This window comes from Sparus aurata, chromosome 10 (assembly GCF_900880675.1).
Source record: "Sparus aurata chromosome 10, fSpaAur1.1, whole genome shotgun sequence".
In the NCBI taxonomy this organism is placed as follows: domain Eukaryota; kingdom Metazoa; phylum Chordata; class Actinopteri; order Spariformes; family Sparidae; genus Sparus; species Sparus aurata.
Window position 1 is genome coordinate 2,095,326 of NC_044196.1, and position 19,083 is coordinate 2,114,408.

At 43.5% G+C, this 19,083-nt stretch overlaps 2 protein-coding genes and 1 long non-coding RNA gene across 3 annotated transcripts in view; 2 read left to right on the forward strand and 1 right to left on the reverse strand.

Annotated features, from left to right (window-relative positions):
• LOC115590029 (Fc receptor-like protein 5) overlaps positions 1–19,083 on the forward strand; it is a 34,371-nt gene that overhangs the window by 10,441 nt on the left and 4,847 nt on the right. The window lies entirely within an intron of this gene.
• On the reverse strand, positions 1,909–6,049 carry LOC115590130 (uncharacterized). Its single transcript, XR_003985694.1, has 2 exons — positions 5,974–6,049; positions 1,909–3,864 (listed from the first exon to the last, which is right to left on the reverse strand). It is a non-coding gene; the product is annotated as an uncharacterized LOC115590130 (long non-coding RNA).
• Positions 8,364–18,828, forward strand: LOC115590335 (zinc finger protein OZF-like). Its single transcript, XM_030431681.1, has 5 exons — positions 8,364–8,530; positions 10,088–10,396; positions 10,934–11,148; positions 12,715–12,807; positions 17,727–18,828. Exons 1-5 carry the CDS (start codon positions 8,467–8,469, stop codon positions 18,492–18,494), a joined length of 1,449 nt encoding a protein of 482 aa, XP_030287541.1. The 5' UTR covers positions 8,364–8,466; the 3' UTR covers positions 18,495–18,828.

Genomic DNA, 19,083 nt, shown 5'->3' on the forward strand with positions numbered 1-19,083 from the left:
TTCAAAAGTGATGGGACAGGTGCAATGTGGGCAAAAACATGTCTACGATGATTCAGTTTGTCAGCAGTTCCATGAAAGAGGAGCGTCTTATGGTGTTGACTGACTTGCATGAGCTTGATGCGGAGCACTTCGCCTCTGAGATATTGAGGCATCTTTCTGATGCTGGCTACAACGCTCACAACATAGTTAGCCGGTGTTGTGATGGTGCCTCTGTGATGAGGTGGCATACAAGCACAGCTCCAAAAGAAGCTTGATAGATATGTCCTGTATTCCCACTGTTCTAACCACCGATCACACTCGGTGGTCGTGTGAGCCATGCAGGGTGAGCCATGTGCGAAAAGATTTGTCTGAGAAACGAGCTACTGAGAGACCACAAGGTTTATTGGAAATCAGGCCTGCTCAGTCAAATTAAAGGCATCATTTCTCTGAGACTGAGATTTTTCTTCTTGGCGTCTTGAAACTAGCAAATGCAGGTCTACAGTCCCAGTTTGTGGATATGTGCACTGCTTCTGAGGTTGTTGTGCATCGCTGGAGTCCTTTAAAGACATCCGTGAAGATGAGTGTTGGGCAGAGTTTTCCCAGGCAGCTGCTGGAGATGATTCACATCCTCCAGAGAGAAGGAGAGCGATGAGCCTACACCTCGGTGAACTGTGGACCATCAAGCTCTGAAAAGATCCCAGATCAACACCCCTGACAGACAGTTGTTCTTTGTTGCATCATTCACTGTGTAGGGTGAATGTTTTGTTTGATATACATCCTTGAGCAGTTTGATTTAAACACTTAAAGGGATATTCTGGTGTAAGTTTAATCCATGGTCTAAATCACCGTGAAACTGTGTTAGACTACCTCTCGAAAGATCAAGTTAGCAGACCGCTAATTTACGGAGTTTTATCAACCTCAGAAACTACCGCACGACAGTAATACATTGCAGTAAATGGGTCCAAATAGAAACCGCCACCAAAAAGCCACAAATAATGCTCAGAACAGCACCAAACTTCAGCAAAAGTATAAATAGGGTCTCAACACATAGTCCCGGGCATCTAGGAAAGCTATTGTAATGCTAAAAACCGAGTTCAACTCTCCTCCATCAGCTTCCGGGTCGGGGAAGTCCTGACACGACGATTACCGAGTGCGATTAGAAATGCTCAATTCCGTTCTTTTCCCTGTGCGCTCTCAATAATAACTGTTATAAACTGGCAGGTAAGCAGATATGAACTTTGATTGCTTTTCCATGGAGTCATAATCATACATTTTCATACATGAGCCGCCGAACTCTACTGCACTCGGTAATCGAGTCGTCGGGACTTCCCGTCAACAGGAAGCTGCTGCAGAAGAGTGGTAAATTTAGTCAGCTTTTCTGTAGAAATCCAGCTAATATATATATATATATATATATATATATATAGATATATATATGTGTGTATGTATATATATATATATATATATATATATATATATATGTGTATATATGTATATATTAATATGTAGTTATATGTAAGGGATAATGCCCGATGAGGTGTCCATAAACAGGAATTAATGGACGACACGGAGGCCTGTGTTACAGTCGCCAAAGTCGACTGTAACACACGACTTGTGTGTTACAGTCGTGTGTTACAGATAAGACACTAGGACTGACGGACTGCACTCAGTGTTGGAAATGAAATATTCAGATTTGATATGCCAGCTAGCGCATTGATTTACAGCGGTGAACAGACAATTTGACTGGAACTACTTAGTAGGTGTCCATATATCAGGGGTTAATGGACACCCTGCAGCCAATCAGAGTCGAGTATTCCCCCAGATCATGGTATAAATATATATAAAAACATGTAACAAAACATAAACAGATTTCGTAACATTAGTTATTTGTAGTTATTTATGAGTCTTCACTGAAATAATACGATAATGGAGTTTAAAAATAAACTTGTTTTATTGTCACAACAGAACGGAGGAACATCAAAATATATCATAATATATATACACAAATGTTGCCAACAGGGATGTTGTAGAGCGGGGGGACACACTGTTTTAGCTTGCGAGCTATTTTCAAAATGACCTGCTCAAAATGATCTACCTACATAGAAAATACCAAACATCTACACTGAGTATACTTTATATAACACAATGCATAACTGATATTAAGAGAGTAAAGAGTGAATTCAGTCATATCTGTAAACATCATCTGATAAAAACACACAGCTGGGCTGTATTGCTGGTGTCTGTAGTCTCGTCTAACTGCAGTGAGAAACACTCACAGTCTGCGATGTCTCTCTGAAGCTGCTGTCTCAAATCCCCGGCCATTACTTCACAGCGCTGTGTAACTGTACTTCTTAATTGATGATAATATTTCTTAGAATCCTGAAACAAGGACTCAGCTGCCTCAACAATGGCCTCTTTTATCATCTCTCCATCTTGGAAGGACTTCTTATGCTTCCTGATAAGTGACTCACCCGTAACAATGCTTCATGTCGGCCTTTGCTTGTGAATTACGCTGTGTGATAACGGACTGTTGTCTAATTATTTCGCTTTTGGAGGAAAGTCAGTGTCGTACTTTTTATGAACAGTTCAGAAGTGCCTCTCAACATTCTGCTTCTTCAGAATAGCGATGGTAGCTAGCGCATTGTGTTGCACATGCATGGTGACCCGTGACACGAGACCCGTACAAGAAGAGATCTCAGAATGGCCATCCTGTACAGTTAGGTGGCATAGACTCGACCTGTTGTAGAGTGCCCTCCAGTGGACAAACTATGCAATGCATGGTTGGAGGGTGTTATTATTATTGTTTAAATATTCATTAATCGGCCATTATAAATGCGTTAAACAATAATGTCAGTGCTGTTCATGGTTTATAATATTAGAAATGAATACACTTGATGTGAGGTTGAGTTTCAGTGTCAGGATGTTTCTGTGGAGGAACTAAAGCTCGACTGATGGACTGAGTGGAACCAAGCAACGCTGACTTACAGACGCTCCAGTGTGTCAGTTCATACAGCACGCCGGGACCAAAAGAGGCGTGGCGGTACGAAGCATCAGTGAGCTCCAGCTCCTCCTCTCCTTCACAGAGAAACATCAACAGTGCTGATAATCTGTCACAGGCCTCAGACTCCTCCACCTTGTTAAGGCAGCAGGTCATGAAGAGGAGATATAGCTGGGCTCTGATAGACCAGATCATCCTGGTGGAGAGTCTCAGACTTCAGAGTGATACTGAGCCTCGACAGGTTCTGGGGATGATAACTGCAGTTGTTCATCAGCAGAAAGGTGCTCTGATTTCTTCTTCATTAGTCTTTTATAAACCACAAAGCCGATGATAACAGAAATAGAAATCCCCACAACAACAGCTGCTATCAGAACCATTAGCCCAGAATGACCACACAGGTTCTCTTCGTCCTTGTTTCCTCCCTCCTTCCTTCTTCTGTCCTCACTTCCTCCTTCCACTGTGTGTCCAGCTGTGAGACCTGCAGAGCAGAAAGAGGTGTCAGCAGGTAGCATTTCCTCCTCTTCAGTCTCACAGCTTTATAGATCTGAAGCCCAGTTTTAGTTTAGAGAGACACGCTGAACTCTACAACTCTGTGATGCTCCTGATGGAAACAGGCGGCGCTCCGTCTCTCCGTCCTATTACACACTCGTATGTTCCAGAGTCGTTGATGGTGACGTTCTTCAGGATCACGGTAAAGACTCCATCTTGATACGTATGATCCACTCGACCACGAACAGACGGATGCTGGTCGGATTCATATGAGTGGTTATTTCTGAGGACGATGACATCACCCACTGACTGATGTTTCCACGCCATCACTGTGATGTCACCATCTGAGTGAACCGGACACTGAAGAGTGACGTCATCTCCAGGCTTCTTCTGTGTGTCTGAACAAAACCAGAGATAACAGACGGAGTTAGAACAGTTCAGACATCATCCAGAACATTCCTGACACAGAAGAACCGACTTCCTGCTCAGACTGAGACGTGATCCATACATCACAAGATGAACTAAACCTGTGATATACAGACTACACTGATCACGCAGTGATTCCACTGAATGTGTTGGTCGTCACTGAGACGTCTGTGTGATCATGGAGACGACAGTGATCACAGCGAGACATCGAGACAAATCATGAACGTCGTTGCAACCTATGATTTAGACCGACAGCAGCTGAAATGAGGTTACAACATCAAATATGTGTCATCGGTTTCATAATGTGTTCATTTGTAGGCTGACAGAGACGATACTGATCAGTTTAGTTTAATGTTTCATGTGAAACGTCTTAAATATGGAACTACACAGACTGTGAGCAGCAACAAGAAGCTGGAGGACCTGGTGATGGAACGTTTATGTGTTACTGTGGAATCAGAACATTTAGACGACACTAAATAGAATAGAATAGAATAGAATTACTTTAATGATCCCAGACTGGGAAATTATTTTGTTACAGCAGTAGTGGGTCAGCAAATAAAACACTTAAAACACATAAATAGAATCCAATATATACATAGTGTATATATACAGTGCACAGTGTGCTATAAACAATAATAATATATACAACAAAACAAAATATGCAAAATATACTATAACAATAATAATATATACAACAAAACAGTAGAGAGACCAGAGTTCTCTGTCAGGCAGAGGTGAGAGAGTTATTATATAAAGTGATGGATTGTGGCAGGAAAGATTTCCTGTATCTGTTGCTTCGACAGCGAAGCTGAAGCAGTCTTCCGGAGAAGGTGCTCCGCTGTCTGACCAGTGTGAGTTGGAGAGGGTGGAGAGGATTATCCATGATGGATAACAGTTTTTTCAGTGTCCTCCTCTCCACCACAGTGTCCTGTTTGCAGCCAATCACAGAGCCAGCCTTCCTGATCAGTTTGTTGAGTCTGTTGGTGTCGCTGGCTCCAATGCTGCTTCCCCAACAAACCACAGCAAAGAAAAGTACACTGGCCACCACAGACTGATAAAAGATCTCCAACATCTTGCTGCACACGTTGAAGGATCTCAGCTTCCTCAGGAAGTAAAGTCTGCTAAACGTGTCAGCTTCACCAACATTACACTGCTGGACATGTTCTTGCTGGTTGCCTCTCTCCCTCACATCTCATTCACCTTCCTATAGTTGTTTTCTGACTATAACTATATGTAAACTATGAGAAACTGACCTGACTGATGTTAACAAGCCCACTAAACTACTGAGGTATAAACAGTCTTATTAAATCTTAAAGAAGACTTGTTCACCGTCCATCTGACATTATTTTAATTCATCGTTTCTCTTCTCCGCTTGGTTCAAACTGACAGTCATGAAGAACAGGAGGGTGTAATCTGAGCTGCAGGTCTCTGTGGCGACTCGTTCCTGATGGCTGCTCCCTTCTTTCAGTTCCACCAACCAGCTTTCACCACGATCTCTGTGAGTCGATCTGAGCCCCCACATCTCCCCATGTTTCCTCGCCCAGGCGTTCACATTCCTACACTCTGCTGTCTCACCACCTTCATCTGCTGTAACTCAAGTCTCTCCACTCAAGTTACTGTGTGTATCGGCGGCGGACCCTGCCACCTCTCTAGCTTCAGACAGTGTTCTGGGACCTGATGTTCCTCTGAGAGAATCTGTTGATTCCATGTGTTGTTGCCTCATTAATAATCTTGTACAGTGCGACACAGAGCTCCTTTAAGAAGACAAACCTTCACATTAAATCACTTCTGTCTAATTTCCACCTACAAATGAACAAACTTCATTAAGATAATCAAAACATCATGTGTTCTGTGACACGTAAACGTTGTAACCTCAGTTCAGACACTCAAAGTGAAAATCATGTTTCTACTAAAAATCAAGGAAGAACAATAAAAATCATCATGAGAGTGAAACGTGTTATTAAATGATCCACATGGTGATCAGTGTTGGTCTGTGGAGACACAACCTGCTGCTGACACATGAGACTAACTATCAAACATTAAAATTAAAAATTAAACATTAAATAAAGAAGACATCTTACCTTCACACGCAGACAGGACAGATGAAAATGTGTTCTCGTACCCCACTTTGACTCTGCATGCTATACTGACTGACGGCGAATCTCCCAAAGACTCACCTGAAGACTCACCCCACCTCCCTGTGCTGACAGTGTAGCTGTAGCCCTGCCCTCTCTGCCAGGCCCTCTCCAGGACGAACTGATGAGTCGCTCACTATGAAGCATTTCCCACTTCTTCTTGTACACCATGTCTTCTTGTACCCCACTTTTTCTTGTGCATGACTTCTTGTTGTACGTGACTTCTTCTTGTACACCACTTCTTCTTGTACCCCACTTTTTCTTGTACACCACTTCTTCTTGTATCCCACTTTTTCTTGTACACCACTTCTTCTTGTGCACCACTTCTTCTTATACATTACCTTTTTTTGTACCCCACTTCTTTTTGTACCCCACTTCGTCTTGTACACCACTTCTTCTTGTACATGACTTCTTCCTGTACACCACTTTTTCTTGTACACCACTTCTTCTTGTGCACCACTTCTTCTTGTACATCACTTCTTCTTGTACACCACTTCTTCTTGTACATGACTTCTTCCTATACCCCACTTTTTCTTGTACCCCACTTTTCCTTGTGCATCACTTCTTGTTATACATTACTTTTTTTTGTACCCCACTTCTTCTTGTATACCACTTCGACTCCTATACCGACTGACAGAGAATCTCCTGAAGAATCACCTCACTGCACATGATGGACTCTTGAGTATCAGACGGGCTACAGCTATACTCTCAGCACGGAGAGGGCCTGGCAAAGAGGGCAGGGCTACAGCTACACTGTCAGCACAGAGAGGTGGAGTGAGTCTTCAGGTGAGACCTGAAGACTCACCCCACCTCTCTGTGCTGACAGTGTAGCTGTAGCCCTGCCCTCTCTGCCAGGCCCTCGCCAGGAAGAACTGATGAGTCGCTCACTATGAAGCATTTCCCACTTCTTCTTGTACACCATGTCTTCTTGTACCCCACTTTTTCTTGTGCATGACTTCTTGTTGTACATGACTTCTTCTTGTACACCACTTCTTCTTGTACCCCACTTTTTCTTGTACACCACTTCTTCTTGTACCCCACTTTTTCGTGTACACCACTTCTTCTTGTATCCCACTTTTTCTTGTACACCACTTCTTCTTGTGCACCACTTCTTCTTATACATTACCTTTTTTTGTACCCCACTTCTTTTTGTACCCCACTTCGTCTTGTACACCACTTCTTCTTGTACATGACTTCTTCCTGTACACCACTTTTTCTTGTACACCACTTCTTCTTGTGCACCACTTCTTCTTGTACATCACTTCTTCTTGTACACCACTTCTTCTTGTACATGACTTCTTCCTATACCCCACTTTTTCATGTACCCCACTTTTCCTTGTGCATCACTTCTTGTTATACATTACTTTTTTTTGTACCCCACTTCTTCTTGTATACCACTTCGACTCCTATACCGACTGACAGAGAATCTCCTGAAGAATCACCTCACTGCACATGATGGACTCTTGAGTATCAGACGGGCTACAGCTATACTCTCAGCACGGAGAGGGCCTGGCAAAGAGGGCAGGGCTACAGCTACACTGTCAGCACAGAGAGGTGGGGTGAGTCTTCAGGTCTCACCTGAAGACTCACTCCACCTCTCTGTGCTGACAGTGTAGCTGTAGCCCTGCCCTCTCTGCCAGGCCCTCGCCAGGAAGAACTGATGAGTCGCTCACTATGAAGCATTTCCCACTTCTTCTTGTACACCATGTCTTCTTGTACCCCACTTTTTCTTGTGCATGACTTCTTGTTGTACATGACTTCTTCTTGTACACCACTTCTTCTTGTACCCCACTTTTTCTTGTACACCACTTCTTCTTGTACCCCACTTTTTCGTGTACACCACTTCTTCTTGTATCCCACTTTTTCTTGTACACCACTTCTTCTTGTACATGACTTCTTCCTATACCCCACTTTTTCTTGTACCCCACTTTTTCTTGTGCATCACTTCTTGTTGTACATGACTTCTTCTTGTATACCACTTCTTCTTTTACCCCACTTTTTCTTGTCTACCACTACTTCTTGTACACCACTTCTTCTTGTATCCCACTTTGTCTTGTACACCACTTCTTCTTGTGCACCACTTCTTCTTATACATTACTTTTTTTTGTACCCCACTTCTTCTTGTATACCACTTCGACTCCTATACCGACTGACAGAGAATCTCCTGAAGAATCACCTCACTGCACATGATGGACTCTTGAGTATCAGACGGGCTACAGCTACACTGTCAGCACGGAGAGGGCCTGGCAAAGAGGGCAGGGCTACAGCTACACTGTCAGCACAGAGAGGTGAGGGGAGTCTTCAGATGAGTCTTTGGGAGATTCTCTGTCAGACAGTATTGCGTGCCGAATCGAGGTTTTATCGAAGCCGAAAACCCAGAGTTTAAGATGGCGCTTCAGGCAGGTCTGAGGGGAAAGCTTCAGCTGGAGCGACTCAACAATGGGAACAATGTTGGGTTTGATCTTCCTGGTGCTTAGTGCTGCCGTCCTCTCTGCATGTGAAGGTAAGATGTCTTCTTTATTTAATGTTTTTTTTTCAATTTTAATGTTTGATAGTTAGTCTCATGTGTCAGCAGCAGGTTGTGTCTCTACAGACCAACACTGATCACCATGTGGATCATTTAATTACACGTTTCACTCTCATCATTATTTTTATTCTTCTTTGTAGATTTTTTAGTAGAAACATGATTTTCACTCTAAACATCTACACTGAGGTTACAACGTTAACGTGTCACAGAACACATGATGGTGTGATTATCTTAATGAAGTTTGTTCATTTGTAGGTTGAAATCAGACAGAAGTGTTGTCCTTTAAGCTCAGTGTGTTTTCAGTGTATTCAGTCAGTTCGAGCGTACAATGACACATCATGTACATGAATCAGCTCAGAGCCGGTCCTGTTCATCTGGTGACGTCTGGTCTGAATGTGAGATGTGAAGTAAAGACAGCACACATCCAGTGATGCTGACGGATCCACGCTCACATTAAAGTCTCTACGTCTCACTAACATGGAGGTTTTAACAAGGAGAGACTTGAGTTAGCGCAGATGAAGGTAGTGTGACAGCAGAGTGTAGGAATGTGAACACCTGGGCGAGGAGACGTGGGGAGCGGCTTTAGGTGAACTAAAGATGGAGGAGGGTCTCTAACATGACAGGTGGACAGAAACGATTGGCTCAGATCGACTCACAGAGATTATGGTGAAAGCTGGTTGGTGGAACTGAAAGAAGGGAGCAGCCATCAGGAACGAGTCGCCACAGAGACCTGCAGCTCAGATTACACCCTCCTGTTCTTCATGACTGTCAGTTTGAACCAAGCAGAGAAGAGAAATGATGAATTAAAATAATGTCAGATGGACGGTGAACAAGTCTTCTTTAAGATTTAATAAGACTGTTTATACCTCAGTAGTTTAGTGGGCTTGTTAACATCAGTCAGGTCAGTTTCTCATAGTTTATATATAGTTATAGTCAGAAAACAACTATAGGAAGGTGAATGAGATGTGAGGGAGAGAGGCAACCAGCAAGAACATGTCCAGCAGTGTAATGTTGGTGAAGCTGACACGTTTAGTGTCGTCTAAATGTTCTGATTCCACAGTAACACATAAACGTTCCATCACCAGGTCCTCCAGCTTCTTGTTGCTGCTCACAGTCTGTGTAGTTCCATATTTAAGACGTTTCACATGAAACATTAAACTAAACTGATCAGTATCGTCTCTGTCAGCCTACAAATGAACACATTATAAAACTGATGACACATATTTGATGTTGTAACCTCATTTCAGCTGCTGTCGTTCTAAATCACAGGTTGTAATGACGTTCATGATTTGTCTCGATGTCTCGCTGTGATCACTGTCGTCTCCATGATCACACAGACGTCTCAGTGACGACCAACACATTCAGTGGAATCACTGCGTGATCAGTGTAGTCTGTATATCACAGGTTTAGTTCATCTTGTGATGTATGGATCACGTCTCAGTCTGAGCAGGAAGTCGGTTCTTCTGTGTCAGGAATGTTCTGGATGATGTCTGAACTGTTCTAACTCCGTCTGTTATCTCTGGTTTTGTTCAGACACACAGAAGAAGCCTGGAGATGACGTCACTCTTCAGTGTCCGGTTCACTCAGATGGTGACATCACAGTGATGGCGTGGAAACATCAGTCAGTGGGTGATGTCATCGTCCTCAGAAATAACCACTCATATGAATCCGACCAGCATCTGTCTGTTCGTGGTCGAGTGGATCATACGTATCAAGATGGAGTCTTTACTGTGAACCTGAAGAACGTCACCATCAACGACTCTGGAACATACGAGTGTGTAATAGGACGGAGAGACGGAGCGCCGCCTGTTTCCATCAGGAGCATCAGCCTGACAGTTACAGGTGAGTTGTAGTGTTCAGTGTGTCTCTAAACTAAAACTGGTCTTCAGATGTATAAAGCTGTGTGTACGCCTGACTCTGTTTGATCTAAATCTCAACAAGTGTATGTTGAGACCATGTTGTGGATGGTGAGCAGTAGTTTCCCTGGTAAACAAACCGACCTGTGACTGTCTCAGCTGCATCGTCTCTGGGCTCGTTCAGTAGAGCAGACAGGCCTGGTGGAGGAGCAGCGGCAGGGCACCGAGCCCAGAGACACTGTGACAGCAACGCTCCACTCCAGAGGACGAGTGATCCCGAGACAAGACGCAGAAGCCCGAGAGAGGCTGAAGAGGTCGGTGTGTTTACCAGGAACCTGCAGCTGAACCACAGAATCAGAGCGGAGTGGAAAAACTGACACAACCAGAGTTCCTGTGTCAGACTGAGTCAGGCAGAGAACTCAACCCATGAAGTCTGAGTCATGTGATCAGAGAGCAGGAGATGATGTCTGATGTGACACTGAAGAGGAAATGCTACCTGCTGACACCTCTTTCTGCTCTGCAGGTCTCACAGCTGGACACACCGAGGAAGGAGGAAACAAGGAGGGAGGAAACGAGGAGGGAGGAAACAAGGAGGGAGGAAACAAGGAGGGAGGACACAAGGAGGGAGGAAACAAGGAGGGAGGAAACAAGGAGGGAGGACACAAGGAGGGAGGAAGCGAGGACAGAAGGAACCTGCCTAGTCGTTCTCGATTGGCTCTGATAGCAGCTGTTTTTGCAGTGATTCTTGTTTTGTGGGTCATTTTTTTAACCCTGGTATATAAAAGACTCATGAAGAAGAAATCTGAACACCTTGCTGCTGATGAGAAACATCAGTTATCATCCTCAGAACTTGTCCAGGTTCAGTGTCAATCTGATGTCACGTCCTTTTTATTTTGTTTGTCCAATGTCATATAATCTGCTCGCTGCTTTATCTGATGTACTTTAACAATTTGTTGAAATGTGTTCTTGTATATATTTACTGTCACGTCTCGTCAGTGTTACTGACGGATAATCAATAAAGTAGATCTTATATTAACAACATGTCTTTGTCTCTGTTATGATATTTTATGATAAATTGTACGTGAACTGTTGATCCAGGTGTAATTTACCTGAACCTGGTTTATGTGTCACATGTTCACCAGCTGATTGTTTCAAACTGTCAGAGAGTTTTTAATGAATATGAGACAAAATGCTCCTTTATGATCCCACAGTGAGACTACAGAGTGAAGAGGTGCATCATGGGACTTGTGTTTGCTTCACCTGGTCGTCATCATGGTGTTGAACAGATCGACCGTCCTCTTCTGTGTTCTGAACATCACAACTATACATTATAAACTGCTTCCTGTGCTGAGACTGAATGTCTCCATGTAACTAGTGGAGCCGAACACTGAAGACGTCACTGTGTGGAACAACGAGGTGGTGTGTGTTAACAGAGGTGTGTTTGAGTTGTAAAGGTGTTTTCTGGAGTGTAGATCAGCTCTGAGAGTTTCCCAGCAGCACCTGGATGTGTCCTGACAGGTTTTATCTGGAGATAAAGGGGCTCACAGAGGCAGTGAAGCAGCTGTTCACATTTAAAGTATGAACTCAGGACTTCTGACTGTATGTAGTCGTGTTTCTCAGGCCTCGTCCACACCCACATGAGTCAGAGGTGTGGATATAAACCTCTACTGTCAGACCACCACAGCCAATCAGAAGCCTGCAAACAAAGAGAGGCGAGCCTGTGGACACATGAAGAGTGAGAAGGTGGTTTCTGAATAGTTTCAGTCAGTGTTGGATGTTTCCTGGAAGCGGCTGTGACTCTGCAGCTCTTCTGTTCAGCTGGTTAAATCTTCATGTCTGTGTTTCTCTGTGGGTCAAAGTTCAGACTGAACATCATCAGCAGTGAAACACTGTGACGCTGCTGTGCTGCCACCTGCTGGCTGTCTGACTGCACTGACATGATCATTTACCCAACATGCATCTCACACAGACAGAGAACAGACAGGAAACCTAAAAAAGATGGAGGGTGATGTTACTGAGTGTTTCCTGTGGGACTGACAGCTGGATTACAGTCTGTGGGAGATCATGGAGAGACATTAAACCCAACACATCTACGTCGTCTGATTGTGATGAAGAAACTCCTCCAGAAAATGAAGGAACACATCAGAGAGGAGGTTCATGACTGACTGCTTCCCCCAGATGATCCACAGGGTGGATGCTGTGTTGATCAGGAGGCAGGTCTGACTGGTTTCCACTGATGAGACTCCATCAGACGCTGCACAGTGTTGATGAACCCCCGTCATGAACCTCCTCTCTCTTCTGTAGCAGGCGGTGTGTTTCTGCCCTGGTCCGACTGGGTCCATCACCGGGAGCTGCCAGTTCATGGAGAGTCAAGCGGGGGAGACTCTGCGGTTACAGGTTGGGCTGTGACGAACAAATGGTGCTGTTGGCTGATGTTTTACAGGAAACATGTAACAAAAGCAACCAGCTCAATATTAGCTGTTTCATGGGGACTGATACGTCCCTCCTGATCTGATCCAATGTGTTCTCATCTCAAATCCATTTAAAACGTTTGAAACAAATATAAGTCCTTTCAAAAATGAATAAATCAGAGAACCCAGAACAGATGAACTGCACATGTTCTAGTTGAAGGTGGATGATTTCAACCCAGATGTAACCAGAACCTGAGCATGGAGTCGTCACATCGTAACACAGATCCATCATAAGACACCTGTACAAGTCGCAGAAGGATGAAGTCATCCTGAGGACTTTATGTCTGAAGACACCTTTGTGGGTGGTTCTGGAGGCGACTAACAGACTGGAGGTGGTGGACTGGAATGTGTGAGGTGGCGTGGAACAGAAGGCCCGGGTCCCTTTGACTGACTACACATGAACAGAACAGATCAACTCCTCCTCGGGCTCTCCAGAACTCTGGTCTGGTCCCTCCTCTTCTCTTTCAAACAGTCTGTTTCCTGGAAGCTGCATTAGAGAAAACCACAGAGGCAGCGGGTCGTCCACAGACAGGAAGGACACTTTCACTGGCTGGTAAACTGATGTTGCTCTCGTTTCAGCAGCAGCATGGAGGACACATCTGTCCAGATGCTGCTGGGTGAGTCTCAGAGACGTGATCAGCGCTGCTTCTCACAGCACAACTGTCCTCAGGAAACTTTAGATAACAACAGTGTAGCATCACTTCCTGGTTGTATTGTGTACTACTCTAGTCTTTAAATCCTTTTCACATTTCCAGTCACTAAAGTGGTGAACTGGGGCTGTACAGCGTTGTTTTACTGTACGAGACAAACTGTCCTTCAAACAGCTGAGAGCTGTGAGGACGACAGGAAGAGGATGTGCTGGAGAAAAACTATTATTAATAATAGTTACACTTATATTTTCAACTACACATCCAACAACATGGATGTAGAACATGTGAAATGTTCCAACAGACACATTAAATCCACACATCACAACATTAAGGCTCTGCAGACTGTAAAACTCTGGTCAACACTGACTCTTCTATCCAGACAGGTGAGTGCTGCTGCTCTTGGAGAAAGTCCCCAGACTCCCTTGAAAAATGTCTCAATTTAGTGAGTTGTTGAGTTAAGAGACACTTTATAAACTCTGTGAAACTCTGTCTACATCACTTTCTGAACTATTCGAGCCTTCTTGTTCATTCGGTAAACGTTTTACATGAAGATATTCCTTTCTTTGTGTTAAAATAACGACATGTTTACACGTTAGAATGAAAACAAAGGAGGTTCGGTTAACGCGCAGCTGCAAGGTTTGTCCCAGTGGAGTTGCCATAGTAACCCGTCAGAGGCTCGCGCTGCACGTTATCGAGCGTTAACGAATAAAAACAAAATCTGTTGTTATTCTAAAAGCCGTTTCACACCAAGTGCGAATTTCCTTGCGGATTATTCACACGGAAATTTATAAATAATGATTTCATGGGTTTTAATGGGAGCTTGCACACCGGGGCGGAACTTTCGTGCGGCAAAAAAAAAATCCGGAACCACTTTGTCGTCTGCGGAATTCCGTCTGCGAAACTACATGCTTGACCAATGAAATCGCTTGCTTTGTAGACGGGAAGTAACATCATACAATGCAAACGATTTATCTGATAAAATGAGCGAAAGTTTAATTATTCTGGTGTCCCAGCTAGAGCTTAGATCGGGCCCAAAAAATCAAGCCTGACCCGACCCGAGCCTGTGCACGTTGTGTCCAAGCCCGGCCCGGCCCATTAACTGTAATTATGAGCCCGAGCCCGATTTATTTTTTAATACGTGGGCTGTTATAAATGATGTTCTCAACTACAATTCCATGTTGTTTGAACCACAGAAATATGTTTAGAATTATCTTAACGAATAATGCAACAAGTGCCGCACTTAATGCACTCAACACAGGCGACACATGTTGTCACTGCCCATGATTTGTTTAAAATGGTTCCACACCTCCGACTTACCTCTAAACTTGCTTAATGTTGATTCTCCTGTTTTTCTTTTACATGATAACATATTTCAGTGGGATAAATGTTTTATATAAATTTTTCAGCATTATTTATACTTTTTGAGTTGGCTAACGTAACAAATGACCAGTTGCACTTTGAAAATTGATATTAACTAATGCTGAAGATGACTAAAATATTATTTCCATCACTATTATCTACCTGGATATTCTCTGCTGGACTGAAAAACATCTAAGGTCCTGTCATGCCTCTGGGTCTGGGTCGGGTCTGGGTCTATCGGGTCAGAGATTCTGGGTCTGTTGGGGTCAGGGGTTGGGGGTTTCTCTCCTCTCCGTTTCTTTAGTTACGTTTTTTTCCCTATGATGTTTCATGTGCTTGAACACATTTGTGGTGTTGCAACTGTATTTTACTTGCCGTTGTTTCATTCAGCCTGAAGATGTGGAGCAGGTGGAGTGATGGAGGCGGCACTGAGACTATGTGGTCTTTCACCAGCTCGGGTTCTACAGGACAGTAGCTTTTAAGTGACAGTGAGTTTTTCGGTACCGGGATGATGGTGGCTTCTTGTAGCAGGAGGTAACGATCAGTGCATCAAACTGTCCAAAGTAGTTATTGAGGTCATTTAGGAAGTCCGTGTTGCTGTCACAGTGGGGGGAGTGGGCCTGTAGTCATGTGATTTATACCCTGCAGAAATCGTCTGGTTTCCTTAGAGTCATAGAAGTGACTCTGGATCTTTGACTGTCGGCCTGCTTTGCATTCCTGATCGCTCAGTTCAGGTTGAGTCTTGCTGACCTCAGTACTGCCGTGTCATCAGATTTGAAAGCTGTATTCTGAGCATTGCTCGCACCTCATTGGTCAGCCAGGGTTTCTGGTTTTATGACACAGACATCTTCTATGCATTTGTGTTTGTATCCAGTTACAGCTTCTGCATTCTGCTCCACATTGACTGTTTGCTGGCCAGTGGCTGTAACTTTAAACATAAAGCAGACAGAACATTCAAAGCAGTCCTACAACACACTTATGCCCAGTCAGAGGAGCCCAGGTGGGGCGGCGGACTGCTTTAAAAGCCCCCTTGGTGTTAGTGTACTGATGGTGTAGTGTGTAAACTCCCCGAGTCACAGAGTCCTCATGTTGGTGATAACCAGGGAGAACCTTCTTCATGTTGGCCTGGTTGAAGTCTGCAGCAACAGAGACCTCTCCAACGGGATGTGTGGACTGTAGCTCACTGATGGAGCAGTACTGAGTGTTCAAGACCTCCTCAGTGTCTTCACTGGGGAAATGTATACTGCCATGATGACATCACAGTACATTCCCTGGGTATGTAGAGAGGGCAACATATAACAGTCAGGGATTTAATGTAGGAAAGCAGTGAGTAGAGACTGTTGTGGTATTTGTACCAGTAGTTATTTATGTATATTCACTCCACCAGCCCAAGTTTTACCCCTTAGAGTGCAGCTCCTGACCGCCCAGAATGATGTTAGCCCCTCCATGTAAATGGTGTCCGGGACGGTTGAGTTCAGCCAAGTCTCAGTGAAAATCAGGGCTCAACAGTCTCTACTGTCCCTCCTGGAGGCTAATTTCCAGCCTCAGGTAGCATGAATTCAGACTTTTTACAAGGCGACATTATGATGCTGTTATTTCGGTGTCCTTCTGGTTTGTTCATTGTGGTCAAATCACAGAGGAATCTCTTTGTTTTGGGTTCACATTAATGTAGCAAGACAGATTTATTGTGTTTAACACACCTGTTAAGAAGCTGCCACTCAGTGGAGACAGATGGACAGATGCTACACAGCTGAGAACTGTTCACCTGTTAGCATCAGGTAGCGCTGGAAGCTGCAGACTCTGGCTGGGTGCCACACGTTCACAGTTCTAGTCACGTTGTGCGAGTAGACACGATTAAGAGTTAACAACCCTGCCATTGAACAAGCGCCAGTAATGCAGAATGAATATTTTCTTCGCGTTTTGTCTGTATACAGCATAAAATCTTTATTGTGGGTGCAAGAAATTTTAAATTGGAGGTTATCAAGGAGCATGAAGCATCAAAATGTAGGTGCAGAAAACCACAAATAAGAACTTTAAATCAACAGTTAACTTGTGATTGTATTTTTGTTGATTTTATTTTTAATTTTTTAACCAAGACAAATGTAGAATTTTCAAAATTGAATTTCCAACACAATATTACACTTACACACTGTTTTAATTCATCAAGATTTGGCATTTCTCATGATGTTCAGTGGAACAATGTGGGGTTACCTGTCCGCTCCAGTATTTGGCTGAATATCATCCTGATTTGAACTTTTTTCTGTCTGACTAACATTTGTCTTTTTGTCTCCTGTGTCCTGCAGATGTCCAGCACCTGTTGTTTGGTCAGAAAAAGGTTTCTCTCGTGCAGCAGGAGTGGAGCTCCAGTCTGGACCAGCAGGACCCAGAGCCCCCACACATTAAAGATGAACAGGAGGAACTGTGGACTAATCGGGAGGAAGCTGATATCACTGAGTTCACATTCACTCTTGTTCCCGTGAAGCATGAAGATGATGATGAAGAGAAACTTCAGTCCTCGCAGCTTCATCAAAGACAAACTGAACAGATGGAAACAGAAGCTGACAGACAGGACTGTGGTGGACCAGAACCAGCCAGGAACTCAGTTCCAGATAGACATTTACAATCAGGGACTGAAGACAGGACAGGAGACTTTCCTGAACCTCAAGCTATAGACTCTCCTGAACCTGAGACTGAAGACTCTCCTGAACCTCAGGCTGAAAACTCTTCTGATCCCAACGCTGAAGTTAATGATGATGTTTGGAGTGAGACCAAAGAACTTCATTCAAGTTTAAACTTTCAGAAAAACATTGAATTCCCTGTAAGTGGTGTAGGATAGGGTGCTGGCAAGGAACAGTTTACTTCCTCTGACTGTGGTGAAAGATCTTGCAAAATCTCAAAACTGAAGATTTGTAAGAGGATTCAGAAAGAAGAGGAACCATTTAGTTGTGGTGAATGTGGTAAAAGATTTACCCAAAAACATTGTCTTATCTCACACACAAGGATTCACACAGGAGAGAAACCATTTAGTTGTCGTGAATGTAGTAAAAGATTCAGCCAACAGCAACATCTTAACAAACACAGAAAGATTCACACAGGAGAGAACCCATTTAGTTGTTGTGAATGTGGTAAAAGATTCAACTATAAGAGCAATCTCACCAGACACACAAAGATTCACACTGGAGAGAAACCATTTTGTTGTCATGAATGTGGTAAAAGATTTACCCAAAAACGTTGTCTTATCTCACACACAAGGATTCACACAGGAGAGAAACCATTTAGTTGTCGTGAATGTGGTAAAAGATTCAGCCAACAGCAACATCTTAACAAACACAGAAAGATTCACACAGGAGAGAAACCATTTAGTTGTTGTGAATTTGGTAAAAGATTCAGCGTTCAGCAAAATCTTATCACACACACAAAGATTCACACAGGAGAGAAACCGTTCAGTTGTGGTGAATGTGGTAAAAGCTTCATCCAAAAGCAACATCTTATCACACACACAAAGATTCACACAGGAGAGAAACCGTTCAGTTGTGGTGAATGTGGTAAAAGATTTACCCGACAGCAATATGTTATCACACACATCAGGATTCACAAAGGATAGACATCACAAAGTTGACGTGAATGTTGTTAAAGATTCAGCTGACAGCAAAATCTTATCACACACATCATGATTCACACAGGAGAAAAAACATGTCTTTGCTCTTGATATGGTAAAAAATTAAATAATACATTTAGACATAAGAGAAGTATGACCTGACACATGGCCGACTACGATGATTCGATCCCGTCCTCAGACCTCTGAACTCTTCTTCTATCCTGTCTTTCCAGCAGAGGTTTCAGGGACTCTGTGTGTCTGTTGTCAGATCAGTGAGCGTCCTATTCGTGACACCTGTGTTGTGTCGACAGTTTGTCTAATAAAGAATTCACAAACAACAGAATGTCTTTCTGGTGTTTATTCAATGATTTGTTAGTGAATACAGTACAGAGTGTTTTCTCTGTAAGGAGCGTTTACTTGTCTGAGCTTCTGTGAAGTTTAAGGGGAATTCTGGATCTTTTTAACCTGGAACTATATTTACATGTTTGATATGCAAATGATTTATACTTCATGAATGTTTTGGATCTGTCCAGTTGATCTCCTCAGCTGGCAGCCATGACACAACTGCAGCGTGATCCTTATGGGCAACTCCGAC